The sequence below is a fragment of the Wolffia australiana genome, chromosome 16 (assembly GCF_029677425.1).
Source record: "Wolffia australiana isolate 7733 chromosome 16, ASM2967742v1".
Taxonomy (NCBI): Eukaryota; Viridiplantae; Streptophyta; class Magnoliopsida; order Alismatales; family Araceae; genus Wolffia; species Wolffia australiana.
Genome location: NC_135850.1, coordinates 1,934,612 through 1,958,578, shown reverse-complemented (window position 1 = coordinate 1,958,578; position 23,967 = coordinate 1,934,612). Strand labels below are relative to the sequence as shown.

General features: G+C 37.7%; 1 protein-coding gene across 2 annotated transcripts; it reads right to left on the bottom strand.

The window, feature by feature from the left end:
- Window positions 1-16,417: 16,417 nt before the first annotated feature.
- Window positions 16,418-23,846, bottom strand: PEX10 (peroxin 10). Of its 2 annotated transcripts, XM_078588561.1 has the most exons (12): window positions 23,653-23,846; window positions 23,516-23,547; window positions 22,934-23,023; window positions 20,238-20,332; window positions 19,916-20,144; window positions 19,550-19,619; window positions 18,796-18,874; window positions 18,549-18,682; window positions 17,548-17,639; window positions 17,370-17,461; window positions 17,155-17,293; window positions 16,418-16,876 (listed from the first exon to the last, which is right to left on the bottom strand). In XM_078588561.1, the coding sequence occupies exons 1-11, from the start codon at window positions 23,825-23,827 to the stop codon at window positions 17,191-17,193; spliced, it is 1,191 nt and encodes a 396-aa protein (XP_078444687.1). In that variant the 5' UTR covers window positions 23,828-23,846; the 3' UTR covers window positions 16,418-16,876; window positions 17,155-17,190. The 2 variants fall into 2 exon arrangements, with proteins under 2 accessions (XP_078444687.1, XP_078444686.1); XM_078588560.1 differs by lacking the exon at window positions 16,418-16,876 and having other exon boundaries at window positions 17,020-17,293; window positions 23,653-23,845.
- Between the last annotated feature and the right edge of the window lie 121 nt (window positions 23,847-23,967).

Here is a 23,967-nt window from a genome sequence, read left to right as displayed (position 1 = left end):
GAAGACGAAACACAAACTTCTCTACCCTAACATTGACTATGCATAATTCATCACATGGGAGTAGGATGGGCATCATTGCACAAAGCTTTGTGCAGGGATTGTACAAGTCATGAGTAGAGCACGTGCATGCCCACATCAGTTGTGGTGAATCCACCATTATTGACCCAAACCACATATGTGTGCAGACCTACCGTGTGTGCAACACAATGTTGGTCGCCTCCACTGCCAAGAGAGCACATAGTGATGCCGCTCTTATGGACTGGTAACAAGGTGCCCCATTCATGTGGGACATCATTGGCAGTGTGCATAGATGGGACCTTGCAATTGGGGGCATCACACCAAGAGTAATTCAGTGCCAAAGAGAGAATAACACAAACCGAGTTAAGACGGACCACCGTAGATAAACTTTACGCATAATCTATGCCATGACATTACACGAAACTGTGAACCACCAATCTTGCATTGTACTGACAAAGAGACTCATCTAGATAATACTTTTTGGTAAAAAATCATCCACTAGAGACACTGTTAGCACCATGAGGCGGGGAAACAAGCTCCCATGTTACCCAACAAACAAGAGCATCATACTTATGATCCATCGTATCCATTCAATGAGGCATTGCCATAGTCTCCAACGAGGACTCGGGTATTGATGACAGCCAAGGGTAGGGAAAAAGTTCAAAGTGGAAGATTAAGGTGATCATAATAAGAGATGTGATGTTGAATACAAGTGTGGGTACCTTTGCATAAAGCGATGGGAAAGTGGAAGTTGACTAGAGGTGCTACAATTGCAGATGGTGTATCAGACTAGTGATAATTTGAAAATTATAATGTTAAATTGATGAATGTTACATTACATATATGTGTTTTACTAGCCATATTTGCATGTTATCATACTTAAATGGACATAAATGACTTGCACTATGATTTTATGATTGTTTATAACTTTTTAATATTTTTACATGACATTTAACCTCAATGCGTCGAAGAATTCTTTTTAGTAAAACACTTGGCTAGAGGTTGTTAATGGTTTTAGTAATTTTTATAGAATTTTACATAGTTTTTTATAACTTTCTGACAGTTATATAGCCAAAGAAATAATTTTTAAAATTAAAAAATATGTTTTATGGTTTATTTAGTATTTTAAAATTGTTTTTTATGAATTACGTGGCATCCACACCATTCGCCTGAAAATTTGTGCGAATGATTAGATGCATTAAACGAGCGCTTTATTTGCTCATTATGGCATCGCAATGCGCAATGCCATAATGAGCAAATCATTCTCTCAAAAACAACATGGCGCAGGTGGCGAGGAAAAAGGTACGCTGTGTTTTTATTTGACTTGGCCTTTTCCTGCAATAAGTTCACGCAGATAATCGATCTCCGTGTGCATTTAATAAATAAGAATATTTGGCATAATCAATAAACACAGAATTGATTAGATGCGTGCATGGATTGCACGCGCTAATCGATTCCGCCCACATTAATTTTATGCAAACAAAAAATGAGAAAAAAAACACGTGCTTCTTTTCTTAACTTTTTTATAGAGAATCGGAATAAGGCGCAGTGGCACGTTCTTATCCCCTCAAAAGGTATGTTTTTTTATTCATTTCGTTACACAAAAATCAATGCCTTGTTTTTTGCACAAGAACATGGCAGCGCGCAATCCGAGGGCGGAGAAAACAAGGCGACGAATCATAAAAGGGACATTTTATTACTGCGTGGGGGAGAGATAAAATATCCAACGTCTAGGTTTAATCACTAGTAAAATGGCGATATCTTGAAATCTAGCTGTCCGATTGCGCTCAAATTTTTAGGGTAGGTTTGTTCTTTCACCCTCTAGAATCTATACGGTTGGATCTTGAAATAGAGATCGGGAAGATGGAGAAATTTACCAAGGAAGCTCTCCCCCAAGAAATTGGCCAAGAAGGACACAGGTGCTGCTCTTGAAGTCTTGGTTCATTCTTCACTGTTTGAACTTCTTCAACAATTCTAAAACGCCAAGGTATGGGCAAAATGTACATGCCCTTAGAGATGATGTTAATGGTGATGAGCATTGCAATTCGATTTTGATTCAAGATCTAAATCTTAATTCTTGGTTCTACATTTATTTTTATCTCAATTTGCATTGCAGGTCTTTAGATTAAGGTCGACTCCATCTCTAATTCATTTTTCCCCAAATACTTCTACTTTCTCTCTCTAGGTTAGTTCATCTATTTTCTCTCTTTAAATCTAAAAATTGATTGTTGGAAAATTCAATTCAACATCTAAAATACCTAAATCCAAAAATTTGTCCTCTTCAAGTCCAATTCGAAAAAACCATCTCTTGCTTATTAATTCCCAATTTTAATACATAAAAATTTTCTTCATAAATCATCCTGATTTGAATCTTGGAAATCTGAATTAATCTGACATAAGAATCAAAATTTTTCTAGCTAGTGTGTCCTGACCAAAAATACTAAGTTCACTATTAAATTTATGCTTAATTTTTTGTTAATTGCAAAACAAAATTAAGCACAATTAAGGCTCATTAAATGCAAAATTAATTCATTTGAATTAGGATAAAAACTCTTTCAAAGTTACTCCTTGTGGTTTGACCCCTTTTTTCATCCCAAAATTTCTATATTTGGAAAAGGGAATTCTATAAATTTATTGCATAAGCTTATATCAAAATGACATATTTTACACACCAATTTTAGGCTTATCAACTAGTTGGGCACAAGAGGAGAGATTGAATCTATTGGTGGATGGAAGATGCAAGGGAGAAGGGGACACTTGGATAGTAGGTGAAGGTAGTGAGGGCAATAGGGTAGTGTCTAGGGCATGCAACACAAGTGGAATCAGTACGGATGTAGTGGACTCGGGCCATGTTGGTATATTATCCTTAGGTGGTGAATTTGGTGACACATAGCGAGATGGCTTGGAATCACACTCAATAGAAAGAGAATACTTGGAGTATTCACGGAAAGTTACAGTGGCCAGAACAATGTGCAGCTTGGGGTCTGGAAAGAGTGTCCAATAGCCTTTTTGAATGCATACATTCCCATGAACATGCCCTTGATTGCTTGAGGGGACAACTTGGAGTGATTTGGATTATGAACTTGAACAAAAGTCACACATTGGTTAATAAATCTGAACACTCAAAGAGGGTTAAGAAAAATCCTTGGCATGAGTTGAGGTGATGAAGGAGACGAGGGTAAATGATTAATAAATCTGAGCTTAAGACAATATTGGCTGAGAGATAGGAACATTAATTGGCAACAAAAGTGTGCGAGTCATGTCTAAGATGTGCTAGCAGCTTCATTATGCCACATCATTGAGTCAAGATGTATGAGGGCAAGTAGTTTGATGAATAATTCCAGGTTAATTAAAATGTTATTGTAGGGTGGATTGAACAAACTCAATGCATTCTTATTTAACAGTACTTTTGACTCAACTGAAAATTGAGTGACGATCTCCTGGAGAAACTCTTGGGAACATGCAAAAACTTCGGTGTGATCCTTAAGAAGATACTCCTAGCACAAGTGTGAGTAATAATCAACAAACACGATGTAATACTAGAAGCCAAGCGTGAAGGTCAGAAAGTGTTTGGCTTGGAATTGGATATCAACGAGGATATCAAGCATGAAAATGTTTGCCCAATTCACATGAGTCACATTCGAAGTATTTTATTGAAAATCACAGAAGAGCTTGGCAAAGTTTTGTAACATTTGGGTGCACCAAGCAGTGATGCCAGTCTAAAAAAAGGGTTTGATAGGAATGATAACAAGAAATACCAGGTAAAGATAAATCAGGCACAAGTTTTTAGAGGGCTCGTCCAGTTTCTCTACCCAAACCAAACCAATACAACCCATCTGAAAATCCTGAAATTAACAATGATAAAGAAAATAGGTAATAGAGCAAAAGAGGGCTTTGGGAATGGAAATAATAAAATATAGGTTGACTAGAACTTTGAAATGTATAGCACATTAGAGAGGGATAGAGTGGAGGGTGTGTCAACTCCTTTCCCAGTAACCGGCATACAATTACTGATGGAGGACCATCCAGCGGACACCAAGCCCGGACGTCTCCAGCCACGACGAGCTGCTCGCGCCGATGCTCGCGACCCCAAGTTTAAGTACTCCGCGTAAGCATCTTATCTTCCCTTTCATTTGTTTTATCTTTTCGTTATTTTTGGATTTTATGGACTGGGCCGGTGTTGGGCCTCATCCTTGTCATGTTTTACTTTCAATTGTAACCGTGTAAGAGAGGCCGAACCACGTCTCGCGACGGTTCGTCCTCCCCCACGTTTTCACTTGGCACCTATCCTCATTATGTAAGGGGATAGCATGCCCAAGTGAAAGGTTGAGTCATTTGTTGAAGAAATTTCCAACTTGTGTCTCCACTTTATGTAGATAGGAATTAGATCATAGAGAGGGTTGGCTAGCCTCGCCCACGTCGAGATTACTCTGTGGTTAGAGCCCGCGCCGTCACGTCGAGATCACTCCGTGACGACGTATTTCAACATCCTCGTTGAGATTACTCCGAGGACGCCTAAAGATTCAAGAAGCATCCACGTTGGGAAGGCATCGTCGACCGTCCTCGTCGAGAACACTCCGGGTACGCGACTCCGACATCTTCCTCTCTGAGTGTCAAGAACCCTCCAAGATCCCCCCAAGAAGGTCAAGAAATGCCCACTCTAGCAGGGTTTTCTTGGGTGGTTATTCCCAAGAGAACCCCTTCTTGGAGAGCTTGCACCACCAGCCGTCACCGCGCCTCCACCTCCCTTGCCCGCCTGCACGCCCACCTCGCCATCACACCCTGCCTCGACCACTGCCGGGCACCCTCGGCGTGCATCGCCACCGCCTCCCCGCGCGCGTCTGCGTGGCTGCCCCGCCGTCCGCACAGCCCCGACAGCACGCATGCGCCTGTCAGCACGCACCGCCCTCGCCTGTGCTCACAATCTCGTGGCCGTCGCCGACCGCTCTGCTCCAGTCGAACACAGGCGCTAGCCGCGCGGCCCTCCTCGCCCTTTTGCTCACCCCCGCCTGGCCGCCCTGCAGCCTGTGCAGCCCCGACTGCTCGCTGGCGCCTCCCGCGCGCGCCCGGCGCCCACGAGTGCGCAGTTCGTGTGCGACCCTGCCCAGTGCCGGCACAAGCCTCATCCGCGCGCGCCCTGCCAGCGTCTGCGTGCGCCCCCGGCGCCCGCCCGCGCCCTGCCAGCGTCTGCACGCACCCCGGCGCCCGCCCGCGCCCTGCCAGCGCCCGCGCAGGACACCGGCACCCGTCCGCGCCCATTCGTTGATCAGTCCGTGTGCGCCCGCCCTGCACACTGCGCCACACGACCGTCGGTGACCGTCCACCTGCAATTCTCCGCCCACCAGCACGTTGCTGTCCTGACGTCGATTCAGCATGATACCATGGACCCTTGTCAACAACTGGACTATCGTCAGATCAGGTACCTATTCGTCTCTCCTCCATTATTTCCAGTATTATTACTTCTTTCAGTGCCGTCTTCCGCTATCTCTTCCTCTGCCGATTCTCTTTACCATCTTATTGATAGGATAGCCACTTTCGTCGAGAGATTGGACGTTCCTGCAGTAAAGGATTAGTCGTTGATTCTTAGGCGTCGAACACCTCTGGGCCGTAAAACGCCCCTCACTCCTTAGACATCTTAATCGGTCTTAAGGGTCGTTGGGAGTTTAATTGGATCAATATCTCGTTTATTGATTGACGTAGACTTCCCTCTCGATTTGTGGTCGTCCACTTATTGCTGATTAATGGGGTTTTCCTACTCGATACCATTCATTTCATATTAAACACATATACATCATCGTCATCCCTGTGACGTAATACGAGCCGATTGATCCCGACCGCCCTCGTATTACATCAATTACCATAAGTAATAATTACAGACTCAGGTTTAGGTAATATTTGAAGTCAGGATAAAAGGGATACTTGACATGTAGGCTGAGGCCACTGAATCAAATAATTCAAGTCCTAGATGAGGATGCAAAAAGTGTGGCACCTGAACCACAAAACATAACATGAGGCGTACCATATTTTTAGTCCCCTTGAACAATATTCATACTTTTGATGAGTTGGCTTACCCAACAGGTACCATATTTTTTATTTACGATGAGGATGGTACATGAGTTGGAAGAAAGCTACAATGTTGTAGATCCATGTTCCATTGATGAGGATCCTAGGGGCATGAGTAGATTAAAGAAAACCGTCGAGATTCATCTACAAATTTTCTCAAATTCAGTTCATTTCATGATATTATAATTAATTTTTTATTTATTTTCCTATCCTTCTAATTCTATTGGGTTTACTACCATTTTAAAATATATCCAAATTTAACATTATGTAAATTTGAATTTATAACTAAAATAAATATAATAACTAGGTTGGGCTGAGGAAGTAATTTCATTCATGAAAATGTACACATAGAAGGGTGTTTTCATATATAAAATTGAAATCATGATGTATACCATAGTATGTTTAATGAAAAAAAAACAATTTCATGAATTGTATTGTGAACTAATCCTTTAATAGTTTATGGGATTTATTGGATTCAATGCATGAACCAAAAAATTTAGTCTAATTATTTTTCTTTTCAAATTTATTCTTATTTAATGTCAATGGTAAAAATATTGGATAAAACTATTTTCTCATTATCTTAAAATTATCATAAATCCAATTTAAATGAATAAATAAAGAATTATTAAATAAAGTGACCATGTTAGAATGGAGGAGCATCAAACATCTAATTAAAATATATAAATTTAATCTTCATAAAAAAGTCAGGATTAATGTTTAAGCCCCTAAACTATAGTATTTTGCTAAAAGTAATCCACACGATGGCATTGTCTTTAAGTTATGACAATGTGATTGAAGGCTTGATAAGAATGCAAGCTTTTATTTGCATTTTATAGTCCTGACTTTGATTGAATGTTTACTTCACACTATGCATTTTATGTATTCACCTATTTCTAAAATATTATAGATTTTGGCAAACGTTATTTGATTTCCTTGAGGTTGAGTAATACATTACTCATACCATCTTGTGGTTTTCTTGAGTACATTGGTATATGTAAACCATATGCGAAGCTGATGAGCCAAATGGGAGTATGTTGGGTGATAACATGCATTGATACTACCTTAATTTGACCATATTTACAATTTTATTTACATTAAATTAATTATATATGCATGTTATCAAGATTAAAATGATTAAATTTATTTTTAAAATGATATTGTAAATTTGTTGTATTTTTAGGTAATTTTTGGGATTTTTCTGGCATCCAATTCTGAAAAAATATAATGTGTTGAGTCAGAATATAAAATTCATAAAGACCTTGTTTTTCTAAGATAAAATTATATTTATTTAATTTTTTTTGGATTTTATTTTCTTTAATATGATTTTGGCAGTGTCACGTGTAGCCGTTCCATTTGTCAAACGGCAAACAATCAAAGTTTGGGATAATGATTGGCGTCAGCCAATCATTAAGTACACTTAGTGATTGGCGATAACAATCATTTACACCATTATGGCATCGCAAAAATCGATGCCATAATGGCATTTAAGAATAAAGAATCATTTTCCAGGTGCAGGGCACAATAAAAAGGACTCTTTTTTTAATAAATACGCATGAAGACCAAAGAGAAAGCATTTAAATAATGATTTCTTTTTTTCTTTTGACCGGTCAACAATGACGAGCACTGATGTGTCTTATGACACAAGGCGCCATGTGTACATGTGGGGTGCATGTGTACAGATGGCATGCATGTGTCATGTTGTGATAGGATATGAAAGAAATTGTGATGATGTGGAGCATGCTGACGTGCCGCCACGTCACATGCGATTGTCATTATTTATTTGATTCCCTTTTCTCTCTATTTTGGCCTTTCCCCCTACAGGTACATGTGGCGGCTTTGAAAGGCGCGAGCGTGGAAGATGAGAGAACAAGGAATCTCAAGGATTTGATAGTTCAACGGAAACAAAAAAAGAGGAAGCATTAGCGCTGATGATGAGGAGAGAGAAAAAAATCAGGGCTAGGATTGCTCAAAATTCAAACTATAATAGCTGATGATCCACAAGTCCAGTTGGGCTGAAATTTTCAGGGTTGATTTATCTCCCCTTCCTCTTTCCATCTGTACCCTTTTATCTATAAATAGAGGCCTGGATCACTAACAAATTCATCTTGAACTTGCTTCCTACTCATGTGAGCTGATTAAAAGATAGTGAGTTTTGAGAGCCATCAAGTGTGTTCTTGGTGCCTTGGGTGTGTGGGAAGAAACATTAGAAAAGAAGGGAAGCTTACGGGCACTTATAAATCACCGTGATCCTAACAGAACATAAGGTTCTAAGTTAAGCGTCTTCGTCGTACGCTGCTCTTTCCCAACATCGCCAATAGCTTAATTAGATATTAATATCATATTTTCACTATCACTCCACCTCCTTGGGTCCCCATAATCTCGTCTCTCTATCCTCATACCGTTCACTACTTCATTGACATGACGCTTCGTGTAATTCTAATTTTATTTCCTCTTTTCTTTGTCAATTGTAAGTTTGAACTATAGCTATTTACAACCTTTTATTTGATATCACTATCTTGCCTAATAAATTATTGTCTTTATCTATTCTCATATCAATAAACACTATACTAAGAAAATTAAATTCTTAATCATCATTCTCTGTGGAGATGATCAGTACTCATCACTAGCTAAATGTTCATAGGTATGTACTGGTATATATTTATTGAATAATCTAAATTAATGATGAAGAGTTAAAACACTAAAATTGAGATTATCACTAGGTTCTGCTACTGATTAATAGTCTGAGATTAAAATTTTATAACATAAATAATGAACCAAATAATTATTTTAAATGGAAAATTGAAACATGTCAATAACCAGATCATCTTCTCCAGATTTTAATCTGCTACTCTTTGGTTTCTCAAATGAGTCTTCTTAGGCCACACTAGTGTTTGACCTCTATGTGTATCAATGTGTACTTAGCATGTTAGATTTTCCCATCTTATTCCAAATCAGTGCCAGCATAGTTTCCGAAGGATATTTCTAGAGAACCATTGCATTTTAATTATATCCTCCAACACTACCAAACATAGAGCCCAGAAATGGTGAGAAAGATTCTGACTGACATAATCATTAAAGTTGGTTAAGAATTTCATCATATTATTTTTGTAGTGTTTGAAAATAACTTTTTTGTAACCAACATTACCCTTAATGTGTTCACTTGTGCATGTGCACTGATCTTTCTTATAATGATTCACTTACACAGGATGGGTATTATGCCCCTTGGGAGGGGCCATTAAGTGCCATACTTAGGTATAGAATATTTCAGTTTATGCTCCTACCTATTATCAGGATATACCAACAGAGATGTACGGTCTAATGAGGCTTACTATTAAAATTTACTCATGGGTGGGGTAAGCTCTTCTATTCTGGTTCATGGTTTCTCTTGGCTATACAGAAATATTTATGAAATATTTATAGATTAGGCTTAAAAATCTATTGCTTCTTGTCCATTCAAGAATTAAAAATTTTAACTACCTCATCATAAGTCAAATAATCTGTATCCTTTCAGTGAAGTGTCTCAACTTCATCTATAAATATGTGTCTGATATTTCTATCAGGTTGTTTTATTATACTACTAGACTTATGTTCCTCTAGTGTGTGTTCCTAAGCATGTCTCAAATATGAGCAGTCAACAAATGAAATTAAATCCGTATAACAACATGTAATTTTTTCCAACACTACTTAGTAACTGCTATTCTCTCAATGAAGATGTCCCTCATCCACAAAGATGACCCTTTTAACAATAAACATATTTTATCATAAGGCCTGTGAAAGTAGATTCAATGTGTCTGCTTCTCATAATTAACAGATCTATAAAGCTCTATCTAATTTAGGTTGTATCTCTTCATGTGAGATAGATAATTCTCTACTTATATAGAGGATTGAAATCGAGCTTCCTTCCTTTCCATCTCTCATTAAAAGGGAAATTCACATGTTCTCTAGGTAAGATGCCGTTGTATCAAGCAATTATACTGAACAAACATTTGTAGCTTTGAGAAGTTCATCATGGATTGCATCATGTCCATCTAGATACTAATCCTTATATCTGATATACCATTCATCTGAGTGTATATCATGAAGTCAAATGCATCATTTTACCTTTATCCTTGAGTACTTCATAATTACTCTCCTTCTGGAGCTGATCAAAGAGATTTGAAAATTTTTACGGTTTTTTTATTTGCGTTATTATGCAATTCCTTCAATTTCTCAAAAGCTTTAAAATTTTATATTCAAGTACACCCACATGAAGTTATAGAATTATTTTCGAAATTGATGATGCTGGAGTAACCTCCTCTTTCTTAGCTAGGTGTAGGGGCTATGTACATGAATATGTATCAGCTCCAACAGGCCTTTAGCATGCTCTTTTGAATATTGACAATAGAGATTTCTGTACAATCTATAATGCACGACTCATAAGTTACTTATGAATCTAAATTAAATACACCCAATTATGCATCTTTACGCACTTTCAATACTCTTCCATGACCAAAATTCCCAAATTTGCATTATGGTAGGATCTGTTCACACACTGTTTAATCTTCTTAAGATCATCACACTGTTCACTTTAGGATATAAAAAAATCTGTCAGATATAAACTATTTAATAAACATTCCAGGGTAACTAATTTATTTCCAAACTAAATGGAACAAAAATTTTAATCCTAGTCAAGGATTATTCAATATTATCCAAACAAAAACTAAAAGTGATGTTCTGTATTCTGTTAGGAACATAATCATAGTCGTATAAATTAATAAATCTTATGTGATTAATTAGTCTCTACTCCACCTTACCCTTGATCAGTTCTGTCTTACTTGCTATTACCTAAAAAAATTATAGATATGAGATGCTCGTATAGTATATGATATCCATGATGCCGAGTATATGTAAGATGAGTATACATCTATCAAATATACACCAGTACCATTTGCATGCCTTTTTGATCTGTCATGCCACAATGGAAACATTTGTCCATCTGGCTGGTGTACTTTTTCACTATAACTCCTACACATGCTTTGATGCCTTGAACCTTTTTGAAGCAACATATGCATTCGTCTTCATTTTTGTCGTACCAACTAAGAGTAACTTGAGGTTTTTTTAAGGTTTCACTCGGTAGTGGTATGTATGTTCAATTTCAATATTTTCCATATTAAAACCAAAAATAAATCCAATGAGTTGCATTGTGATGGGATGATGAGGGGTGTGTTTATCTATCTAATATTTTAACTCCCAACAGTACCAACAATTTAATTCATGCAATTGTCTTCATCAAATGGCATTGAACTAAGGATGATTCAAAAATGCAATCTCTGCACAGAATCTTTGATATCTTTTAGTATTATGATCCATAAGTTCTGCATCAAATGAAAATGAATGCATCTCAACTCAATATCCACATATTGCCATTCTAACTCATTACTCATTGAGGCATGTAGCACTAGGATATGGTAAAATCATGGCTCTGCTCTTGATACTTCAATATTATCCTCCAGTAACATCTGTTCGTGGGAATAATAAGGCCACCATTCACTAACACAAGGAAATGTGCTCAAACTTAAGAATAATCTTGAAGATTTTGAGACAAATCAGCGAAATTTCGGCCAGGCCAACTGTTGACTTCCATAATGTTGCCAATCAGGTTACTCCATCACATTTTTACATTCATATTAGAACTTCTATGAAATGAATAATCAATCATTAAAGAGAACACTTTATTCATTCAAAATATACTCCCACTAAGATTAATCATTCTACATAACCCTTACATGCCTTGAATGGGAGTATACAACAATCTCCTTGTGGGGACCAAAATCTCATTAACTGTATTTTAACTTATGAATTAGATTACAAAAAAGTTTGAAATGTCTGTCTCTTGATTATATTTTTGATTTACTTAATATTGAAAAATTAGAATTAACATTATTTTACTCAGTTTGTTCAAAAAAAAAATTATTTAACTCAAGAAACAAAAAATATAAATCATGTAGTGCCCAACACCTAGATGACACCCTCCAAGTCTTGCATGGTGTACCACATGTTGTAGGATTCCTACGTGGTATCTGCCACTTGGTGCATGATGGAAATTACACGTGTAAGCCAATCTCACATTCCTGTTTTGTTTAAAAGGATTACTGTTTTTTTTATTGATATAAATTTATTTCTATAATGCACTTGTGATGAATAGGATGAGTTTGTTATATACATGTAATGAATAAGATATACGGTATCAGAATACAATGGTCACTTTATTTATTAATTTATTCTAAATATTCATATTCAAAGGACAGTTGATAGATAAATTAAAATATCACAGTAGAATTACATTATCTAGCCTCACTTAAGTGATGAGCATGAGCAATCCCATGGCTATTAGATTCTAGACATAAATGATGGATATTGGGTGCTCTATGGGAGTTTATTTAATTTATGCATATGAATATGTAGATGGTATTATACCTCACTTTGAATAAATTTTATTTAATTCAAAAACATGTAACTAGTCCTTAGAATTGAGACACTAAAGATATCCTGTGACCAAACAGCTTTAGTTTGACCATGTACATAATATATCATTGGGGATTCCAAAACATCTCATATTTCATGCATCAGGAAGTCCAAAAATATCATCATGCGATCAAGATGGGATCATCAACCCTCATTATTAAAGGATAAAAGTCAAGGAAGATAATGCAATGGGTCCAAAGTAATCAAAATATTAAATAATGACTAATCTAGCAATTTACCAATGCACCAGTTCTGAAAAGGATAATCTTTAGTGTTTGCATTTACTGTAGCTTAAGTTGTTATCGAAGAGTCACAAAAGTAATGGATTATACATACATGATAGCTGAAGACAAAAATGTTACATGAAAGATTTAATGAAATTTGTTGTCTCTCTTAGAATAAAGAGTGTAGCTTGGCAGCTCAAGAGTTAATTACTCAAACACTTGATTATTTAAGTATATCGAAAATTAACTAATCGCTATGGTGTATAAAATTAATCATTTGTATTAGGTAGTAAGTAATTATTGGACTTATAGAGTCATTAGCTTATGGAAATATATATGTGGTTGGCTAAACAATCTTACATTCCATATATCGTTATATGTTCATTAATAGAACATATTCGTTATAGTGCACATGTGGTGCTTGTAATGAAGTCCATAAATACATGATCGGACTTAGTGACTTATGATAAGATCTTAATATAAATATCACTAAACTTTTAGCATGTGTTCTAAACATTCTTATTCAAAAGTCCATAAATACATGATCGGACTTAGTGACTTATAATGAGATCTTAATGTAAATATCACTAGACTTTAAGCATGTGTTCTAAACATTCTTATTCAAAGAATAGTCGAGAAGAACATCAAAGTATATGGATATAATAGCACTATCTAGTCTCACTCATATGATGATTATCGTCAGTCTCGTAGTCGTTAGTGTGGGGACACTAAGGATTCCTAATGGGTGCTCGTTAACGGAAATAGTTTATTAAATTGATCCTTGCAAATCCCTGAATGGTATTATACCAAACTGTCAATAAGGTTGATTGACATCATGGCCGTGTTAGTGCTCCTTGGACTTGAGACACCAAAGATATCTTGTGGACAAACATTTGTACTTTGATTATGACCCACGAGTCTCTAATAATGGGATTCTAGGCAGTCTTAGGTTGGGTGCATCAAGAAGTTCAAGAAGATGATTGAGTGTTGAAGATGGAATTGTCCACCCTCGTAAAAGAAGGACAACTTAAGCAAGACAATGCGATGAAGCCCTTAGCCTAGGTAGTGAAATTTCGAAGAAGAGGTCTCTAATGACTTCTAAATGTATAGTACTAACTCAGATGACCATTTAGGGTTTGATAGTTGAAAATATCCTAAGTCATGCCAGGAGTGTCAAGTAGATTAGGGACTATACACACACAATAATTGATGACGAACAGGTTCCATCAGTGAGTTGATACACACTCTTTTGTATCTTCTAGAGCACAAGGTGTAGTTTGGCACGCCAAGGATTGGTGAGTCAACCTATCAATTGGGTTAAATTGATCTGACATTAATTAATCTATATGATGATATAGTTAATTAATTTGGCAGGACAATAAGGGTTATTGAGCTGCTAGAGTCATTAAATAAATCGATACATTGGCCTAGAGGGTCACACGCAAATGGTATTTTGGACATCAGAAGATAAACTTAGGTTTGGGCTGGCTTTTATGAAAAAGTCCCACTTAGTATAAACAGGGGAAGGCCCTGACCAAAATTCACCTAGGCCAGAATTGGTCAGGGATTTTCACTCTACTCCCAATGCAATCGGGGCAGCATAACGTAGACAACTAATGGGTGAACAGAGCTCGTCAAGGCAAAGGAGGAGATTCAACATGACATGGACTACGTGGATACATCTAGAGGTTGCCCATATGAGTAGCTCGACTCATCTTACTCTAGGATCCAAGGAATCACAAATGTGATTTGTGCATAGGTGATTCGTTTCATAGTTAAGTATTGTTGTTCTGATTCTGTTTTAGGTCTTTCGCTGCATGAAATCATCAAGTTCATCCAGATCAAGGCCTCTAGAACCCAATATAAACTAGATTAGTAAATGGGCGTACCACACTCATAAAGCTTCTTGGTTGTTTGTATGAATTTTATTTGGTTTCTCTCATTAGTTGTCCATCAGACATTGTCTCTCAATGTGAGTCATTATTGATGTCTTACAAAGCATCAAATCTATAACACATGTGGTTTGTGGTTTCTTCTGATCAATTGGCATATTTTTTACTAAGAGCCGTAATGGAGTATTATATGAGGTCTTAAGTGACAAGGTAGGCATATTGAACATATATTCTCCCACTTGATGGGTAGTGTTAGACTAGAAGCATCAGGCTCAACCTGGTCTTCACCACTAAGTCTCTAACACTTCTCAAATTTCCTCCTCTTCAGCTAAATACATGTACTCATTTAATATTAAGTCAAGTATTTTCTTTTAGATTTACACACATGAAATGATGTCAAAAGTTATTTTGGAATTTTCTCTAAGTTTATTTTTATAGTTTAAGGAACCTTTTGTATCTGATTATGAATTTTAATTCATGCATAATGATTTATTAATTTCATAACATATCAGTATTATTTATATTTTTTATTTATTTCAGCTTAGTGGATCTTGTATTAAGTCCCGGAAAAATTTTTGTGGGCTAGTAGAGCATGTATCTTGTTAGCAGGTTGTTGTCGGCTAAGTTATCTAGGAGACTAATCTGAACAGGCTAGAAAACTAGGGTGTCAGGATCTAAGTCTTCTGGTGTGATTTATCCCTGGATAAGCCAACCCATTTTTTAAACAAAGGGGACGTGTCACACAACGATAGGAATACATTGACTTTAATCTCACAAGAATAAACAAATCTGCACCATCAACTTCTTATCAAAATATTAGATTATTCTGTATAGTGATGAACTGTATCATGTTTTTCTTCTTCTATGAGTTACTGAATCTTAAATATTTAGACCATGTGAGACATAACTGAGGAATCAGATTTTGAATTTAGAAAGCTAAGTGTTTAACTAAAACACTTATTTTGATGATAAATTTTCCATATTTGATCAAGAGTGGAGGGAGAAAATGCTGCCTGAAATCAATATCATTTTATGATATTATCTACATTTCCCATTAACGTACAATCTTTAACATTCTGTTTACCCACAAGATTAGAGTGAACAGTTCAATATGTATAGTAAAATCAAGAAATTCAGAACTCAATCCAAATTATAGAAATATGACTGATCTCATCAATCCCAAAAATGGTTCTCTAAATTTAACAAAGGCCTTTCTTGTTGCCGAACCAAAATTCAGCTCGTCTCAAATTTTATTTTTATGGAAAATATTATTATTTTTTGCTAAATTACCATGATTATATATATGTCTGGCTCAATTGATTGCCATGTGACACATCAAGTCCTATCCACAGTTCAGCAGATACGACTTTTTTACCTCTGCTGCAATTGGCTTGTGTATGCCACATTTTAGCATGTCCATACTCTCACCAGATCAAAAATATAGAAGACTTCTCTCTTGCATCTTCGTCAATCCCCAAGTGATTAAACACTCAAACCATGGCTAGTAGTGAATAAGCTACCTTATTCAATCCTATATTTTCCCTCTAACTGGATCTCGTTACAAGAAAGTTAGTGTGGATACTAAATATATAAATAGTGTGCTTAGGAAATTTCAATAAAGATTTAGTAAAAAATGTCTCATATATCCAAAAATGTTTGCCTCTCTAGATCATCTCAATTTTGTAAATATGATGGCTTTTGGCACAATGTGATTTTATTTATCAAACTGTTTCTTTCAATGTTTATCCAAGCTCAATACAAGAGAGAAAGTGCATATATGGGGTCTCTCTGCAAAGAAACTGGCCCATAAATTTTCCAGTTACCCACTACATGATATCAAAAATATATAACGTCCCTCTTGCAGCTCAGACAGTATTCACAGTGCTATATCTTCTCTTTCTTTCAAGTGCTCACATGAAACAAAGAGAAGATACCCCAATTACGTATCCACTTGAACACTCGCCAACTGGTCTCGTCAGAACCCAGTTCGTAAGACATCTCTGCTCGAATCTCCTTCTTTACAGGTCGTAATTCTCGTCCTTTCTTTCACTCTACAGGTGCAACCAAGCCCTCTTGAAGGGTAACGACTGTCGTCAATTATCCTTTGTCATCCCCCCTCCAATCCCGAAAAAGCTTAATTGCCACGATCCAGTATGACTCAGAAAATACTCACTCCTATGTTTTTTTGGGCATGGAACAAGGACCAGGATTTTCATCAAATATTTTTCCAGAACATTTTCAGGAATTAAAAAAAATTTAGACAAAACAACAGCAACTATATACCATCTAGAAATCTGAAGTAAACATACAAACGCAGATAAATCCAAGTCAGCTAATTCGGGTTCCATTAACAACGATGGATATTTTACATTATAGGTCACTTTGGAAACTGTGAAATATAAGATGAAAATAAACATAAAAATTGAATTCCCAAAGATCAGGAGGTATCTTACCAATGGTAACACCCAAGGCAGATGGACACTATATTCCTAGAAATCAGAATGATAAATGCACACCAGGGTTGAATGATTGATCGGCGACCGACAAAGAGGACATTCTGGCTTCTCATTGCACCACTCCATGATGCAGTTCCTAAAACACAGATTAATTAGATGAATAGATGGATGGAAGGATAGATCGACATGACATATTTTGGTATGGTTTATACCAGCAGAATACGTGTCCACATGATGTGGCTGTCGGGTGTTGACGAGAACTGAGGCAGAGCGTACATTTGCTCGGACCGACTGGTACTTGGGCCTAGAGAGATAAACAAGATGGACTCAAACCATGAGTGTCGTCTAAAACTCGATAAAAGATCTTTACAGAAATGGAAGATTGTGTACTTTTGAAGCAACGAGAGGCTCAGTATCCCAGCCACCCTTGCCATTACTCGCGATTGGGACACCGTCTTCATTTACAATCGGAAGTCCCCCACCTGCAAAGGCACTCCACACATTAGAAAGAGGAGGGTACCAAAGGAAGACCCCAGAAGGTGCTCATGACTGCAGAGTTCTGAAGGGTAATCCTAGGGTTTACTCTATTCCTGTTTAAATAGGAATATTGCACTTTTTTAATTTTGGCGTCCTATCCCTAGTTAAAGGGTCAGGAAGATTCTTCCTCCATGAATTTTGTTGTGTCTTCGTCAACTCCTGGGCTCTTCTCCGAAAGCCCATCGAGTTTCTAGAATTCCTTCTCTGTTTCCTTATCCTAAAGTAAATAGGAATCTAAACTGATCCCTTAATTTCCCAAATTACTCTTGTTTTTACTAATTTCAGGCTGATCATCGATTTAGGATGATCTTCCCTCTTTTTCAATCAAAAAAAATTTATTCTTCTTTTTTTTTTGTACTTCTCTAGTCCCTTTCTCTGTTGAATCATTCACTAGCCCTCCTCTGATTTAACACTTAACAGAGCAGTTTAAACGCCCGAAAAGTTCAAGAGCAACTGTCACAATTGAACAGTAAATAAAGAAGCATGAGAGAATCGACATTCATTGTCTGTATTTCGTGTTTCAACCGTTGTCGTGAACTTCCCTAAATCTCCTTCTGTTATTACTAGTTACAGCCTTCCTTCCGCCCCCCCCCACATGGGATCACGTTTAACAACTCATGAAAACCTCAACCCAAAAATATCAGATAGAAGAATATGCAAGATCGAGATTGCAAGCCCAACTTGCACTGCTCAACATCAGAAAAGGAAAAAAGATAGATTCCACAGTCATCAACTCTTTTGTATATTTAGCCAAGATACCCTTTGTCTACATTTTTATTATCCCCTACCTTGTAGAACCGTTCACAAAAAAAGACGAAGCATGAGATATTCCACACTGATTTTAACTACAGTACCTGTTGAGTATTGACGACCCTCCAGAGAAGCCTGATGCAATGAACTTGCAATAGAAGCCAAGTTGCTCTGGCGCAAACCTTTGACGCCAAGAATGCACAGCTGAATTAAAAGAAAGACGCCCAAGATTTGGTATCTGTATGCAGCGTGTAACACAGATTAAAATCATTAAAATAAACCATGCATAATTCAAATCAGATGACTATATTGCAGAACGTTGAAACTAAAAGGCTGAGGATGATCAGATACCTTGGCCTTTGATTTAGTGGCTTGCCAATAAAAACATAACGAATCCCAGCTGCCCGTTTTGACATATGATAATAGAGACCTTAAAATCAAAAAAAATATTGTTGGGGAAGAGAAGAAGAAGATAATGACATAACTTGAACAGAGTATATGTAAGGGTATATGTACCCTAAGAGGGAGAGAGGATAATAGGGCTAATGGGCTTATAGAATAGGGCCCATTAGCCCATGAGGGATAGTCTATCACTAACAAATATATTTTAGCGTGTTGCTCTGGATACTTGCTGGATTATACCACACTTAGAGAACATGCACGAATTTTGAGAAAGAGAAAATCCTACATAGACCATGTATCGAGCTAGTAAATTAGCCAAATCAAAATTTAGCTAAAAGAAGTACAATGATTCTAAAAATAATAAAACACAATGATTCTTCCAAGTGTAAATTTTGTACGAAATATTATTTTTTCTTGTATGATTCTGATTCCTAAATAAGAGTTGGGCATCCTCTAGTTAATAGAGTTTAGTTTCATTGTCAACGCACGACTCCCAGGGCAGCCACGTTCCTCCTACCGACTCTCTCTGTCCTTCCTTTGCCTCTGCATTCTAACTCCTCAATGGAGTTGAACAAATTCAACACCGAACTATTCTGCAGTGAAGTATGCAAGAAGCTGGCGTATGGATTCCCATTAAGCAGGAAAGCAAAGGCATAAGGTGAAAAATAATTACTCAGCACAGAGGAGGTAGAAGTGGAATCACCTTCAAAGTAGAAAAACATTAGGTTGGTGCGAAGAACTATTTGGAGGATTTCTCGAATGTATGGAAGGGCCTAAAAAAAACGCCCCCCAAAGGCAAATAGTTAAAATGAGAATTTAATGAAAACATAATTTAAAACTTGAATGAATAAACTGGATAGTTTAAGATACACTAACTTCTTCAATACTAGAAAGATAACTAGAAAAGTTGTCGCTTTGAATAAGGATGAGAAAAATTTCACAACAGTGTGATTTATATAGTTTTACTCCCTTTAAGCATCAGCCTCCTATTTGGTTTTTGATGAGTGTCAAGTGAACGAACCATCACAACTCATAACGATTTAAAAGAAACTGAAAGATGGCTCCGTACCGCAGGCCACTTCTGCAAGGTCCATAACCAGACTTCACAGAACTTCGCCCTCATCTTTGCACTCAACTTTGCAAACAGTTTTAAAGGAGCAAAGGCAACAGAGGAAGACGGATGATTATCTTCAGGGCTATGAGAAGTTTGAATTTGGTTTATTTCCAAATGGCTACTTCCAAAGGGCTCATCTGACTGTGATTCCGCCAAGAGGGCCCCTCTAGCTGCCATCCTTGTGCTGTACGAAAAGTTTTAATTCGAACATTACTTCCAAGTAGATGCAAATAATCGATTAAAGAGAAAGAACCCAACTTATATGCTAAATAAGAACCTTATTCTTTCTGCAAGGTAAGGAATCGCACTTTGATATATGATGAATAAAGTCCGCTTTGCTGGAGTTGGAGGTTGTGAATGTTGGCCGGCAACCTGAAATGAGAAACCAGATGTTATTACAACAATCGGTCAGTTTGAAAAACCATAGACAAGAGAACCATTCTCCATGTGCGGATCCCCAGCTATGGTGTTAGTGACGGATAAAAATGCCATGACACCATCAAAGTTGGGATGTACTGCACAGCTAACACTTTAGGAGAGATGATTTTTCCTTTTGAAAGATACTTTAGGAGAGATGATGAATCAATTTTTTTGACTTGCTCATAAAAAGTATGTGTAAATCAGTCTGTCATTGTTTATAAAAATGGGTAACTTGAGTTTTTGTGACATTGACCATTATAGCCTCCGAGAAATTTGTTGAAGTTGCTAAACCTTAAAAATTGAGCCTTTTAAAAGGCAATCACTGCATCGTAAAAGAGAGCCGCCTCAAGAAGAAGTTATTGCTGATGTAACTCTGATAGACGCTATTCGAGGACATACAGAAGGAGGAAGCTCAGATCTGGTCAACGGGCAGCCGCCTCAAGAAGAAGTTATTGCTGATATAACTCTGATAGACGCTATTCGAGGAAATACAGAAGGAGGAAGCTCAGATCTGGTCAACGGGCAGTTGACCAGCGTAACTGACTCCACTTAGTTATATAAATAAAGGGGGGGACACCAGCTGGGGGGACATTCTGTTTTTCTTGTGCAAGAAGCTATCTCGCTTCCCAGGGGAGGAGTCGCAAGAGCGCTGCCCCACCGACGACCTGGAGGGAGGAGTCCAACCGCTGAGGAGGACCGCCACGATCAAGAAGGAGCTCGACCGAGGGGAGAGCCGTCGTGATCATCTCCAGTCTAGCCATTTCCCATTCCTGTTGCTACAAACTACATTTTCATATTCGAATATTACAATTCATCGAACCGAGAATTGTTATATTCGAATTGTTATATTACGGAAAGCAGGCAGAATCAAGAGAGCAGAAAATGCTCCATCCATCAGATTCAAATTTCAGCTTTGTGAAAAAAGTTCAGCGTCCCGGATTCATAATTCCGAATCTTTTCTGTTGGGCCCATAACGCATATTTTTAGAACAAATTGTTGGACAGTCTTCACTTACGAGAGAAACACATGCTACTTAAGTTTCTCCCTGCATCTTAAATAGGTAATTGGGGTCTTCACAGTATGCAAGTTCATGGATAGTAAGAAGGAAGGTCGTGCCAAAGAAAAGTGCAGTGTTGTTGACAAATCAATAATTGGATGTAAAAGGCACAATGATGCATACACTATGTAATGTAAACACTTGAAGGGTCTAACGTTAATGGAGATGAAATTGTCATCACAAGTAACAGTAACTTTAAAGAGAACAAATTTAGTCATCAATTACAGAGGGGATTAGCTATTTAGAACATGGGTGAATGAAACAATGCTTAGGCCTAAAAGCAGATCAGTTCTCCTCTGGATCTGACGGTCACAACATTACAATACAAATGGCCTACTGCTTGATGCTGTGTTCACCAACTGCAACCAATTCAGAACCAACTTAGATAAAAATATAAAATGACAGTGGTACTTGTGGTGTGTCCATAGACCGTTGCCACTAACCAATATCTAGTTGAAGACTCCTTTATTTCTCTTAATCACTCAGAGGTACTTATCCTGGAAAATTACTGAGAAATTTTATGCCTTGCCAAAATATGGCTATTCATTATATTCTCAACACACTCAAGACACCATCGAACATGATATCATGCTCACATGCCATGCAACCCCGTATAAACTAACACTAATACAGACTATGCGCGATCAAGAGTTGATCACACGGGAACGACATGTCACTGCACTTTCTTTGGAGGGAAATCGATGAACTTTTATTACAAGAAAAAATGTTTGGTTACTAAATCCAGGGAGCAGTTAATTTTCGGATCACTTGTTCTAGCCATTTAGAAAGCGCAATGGGTGGATGAAGTACAAGGATAATCTAAAAAACAAATGCATCTAACCAATCCAACTACTGTGCGACATATAATCAGCAATTAGCCTGGACCATGAACCGTCTTGAGATGGTCGTATTAGACCCACAGGAATTACTTTCCAATTTTGCGTGAGGGAATAGAAAACGGACTCATTTGTATAGTGTACATAAAACTTTACAGCATTGTGCAGATACGCTCACAAAGGGCCCACAAAAGCACTCTTTCGAAAGAGTCATCTAAACATTATTGGTAGTTTTTGCCAATTTATCTGGGTGGTATTATTTCTATTGTAAGTGGGTCATGGGTCATAAACGGCCCACTCCCGTCTCTTTTATTTCTTCATAGCCCTCTTTTTTGTATTAGTGGGCCACATTACTATAAATAACACACTCCATTTAAATTCCTTTTAAGTCACTTATTTAGAATGTGTAAAAGAAGTGACATAAATCATTTCGAATGTGCAGACTTCATCACATGCCACAAAATTCACAAGTTAATTTTGGTGAAAAGATGCTTAAGGTGAAGGTTTTGGCCTCTATGAAAAAAATCTCTCTCTCACTCTCTGGTCCACGGATTAATTTGAAACTTAATAGTGACAATACATCGAAATCAAAGTCTTGCAGCGAGACTGTGGGATCATTGGATTTCATGGTCATTGGATGAAAGATAAATTGGCACACACCTGGACAACGTCACAATACTCCTCTCCCAAAGTCTGCTGCCCTGATCCAGTGGTTAACAGGTAGTAGAGCATTTGACCAAGAAGCTTCATCTGCATGATTATACGGCAGAAAATTGTACAGGCAACATGAGAAGATGCTTCGACGAATGATTACAAAATAATGAAAATAATAAAGGACTACACCAAAAAAATACAGCGGAAGGTAACTATCCTATCATGAAAACTCCATTAGTGAGAAGAGAGCTAAATTATCGACGACCATATAATTGAGCCGAAATTTTCTACCAAAATACGGCCGGTACAGAGAACCGACACCGTAATCTCAACAGTCGAGGACTACACCAAAACAGTAAAGCAGAAGGTAATCATTCTATCATGGAAACTCCATCAGTGAGAGGAGAGCTAAAGCATCGACGGCCACAAATTGAGCCGAAATTTCCCACCAAAATACGGCCAGTACAGAGAAACAACACCGTAATCTCAACATAATGAAATCCTTCGACTAAATTCAAACTTATAAGGAAACTAAAGAGGTAGCAAACTGAAAGCCGAATGAAAATTGAGAGGAAAAGAGATTCTCACCTCACTCTGATAGGTTACGGCGGCCCTGGTACCTTCACAGAAGAGTTCTCCGTCATCAGATCAAGGAAAAACAGAGCAAAATTCCGAAATTAAACCAAAATTAAACCAAATTAAACCAAAATCAAGCAGAACATCACCGAATAGATGACGAAACGCGTCGCGGCAGGCATCGTGGAGGTAGGCCGCGTACTGCTCGTCCTTCTCCGCAGCGCGCATAATCTCCGGCTGCGCCGCCGCCGGAAATCTTCTCGCCGGCGGCGATCGCGAACTCGTCGCCGCCTCTCCATCGCCGCGCCTTCCCCCCCTCTCCATCCAACAAATAACAAACTCTCGAAGCTCGTCTGGTATTTATACCAGCCAAGGCTCGTTGACGGACTAATACCCGTCATCCGTCTCGTCCCACGTCCCGTTCCGTTTTCCACGGACGTTTATAAACCAGCCAACCCTTATCT

Bases quoted from the DNA above. Each gene is read 5' to 3' on its own strand.
- PEX10 (XM_078588561.1), bottom strand. From the start codon at position 23,827: ATGGAGAGGGGGGGAAGGCGCGGCGATGGAGAGGCGGCGACGAGTTCG. The intron at 18,683-18,795 runs GTATCTGATCAT...CGCTGCATACAG, and splicing joins CCACTAAATCAAAGGCCAAG to ATACCAAATCTTGGGCGTCT. The intron at 17,294-17,369 runs GTATAAACCATA...TCTGTGTTTTAG, and splicing joins TGTGGACACGTATTCTGCTG to GAACTGCATCATGGAGTGGT.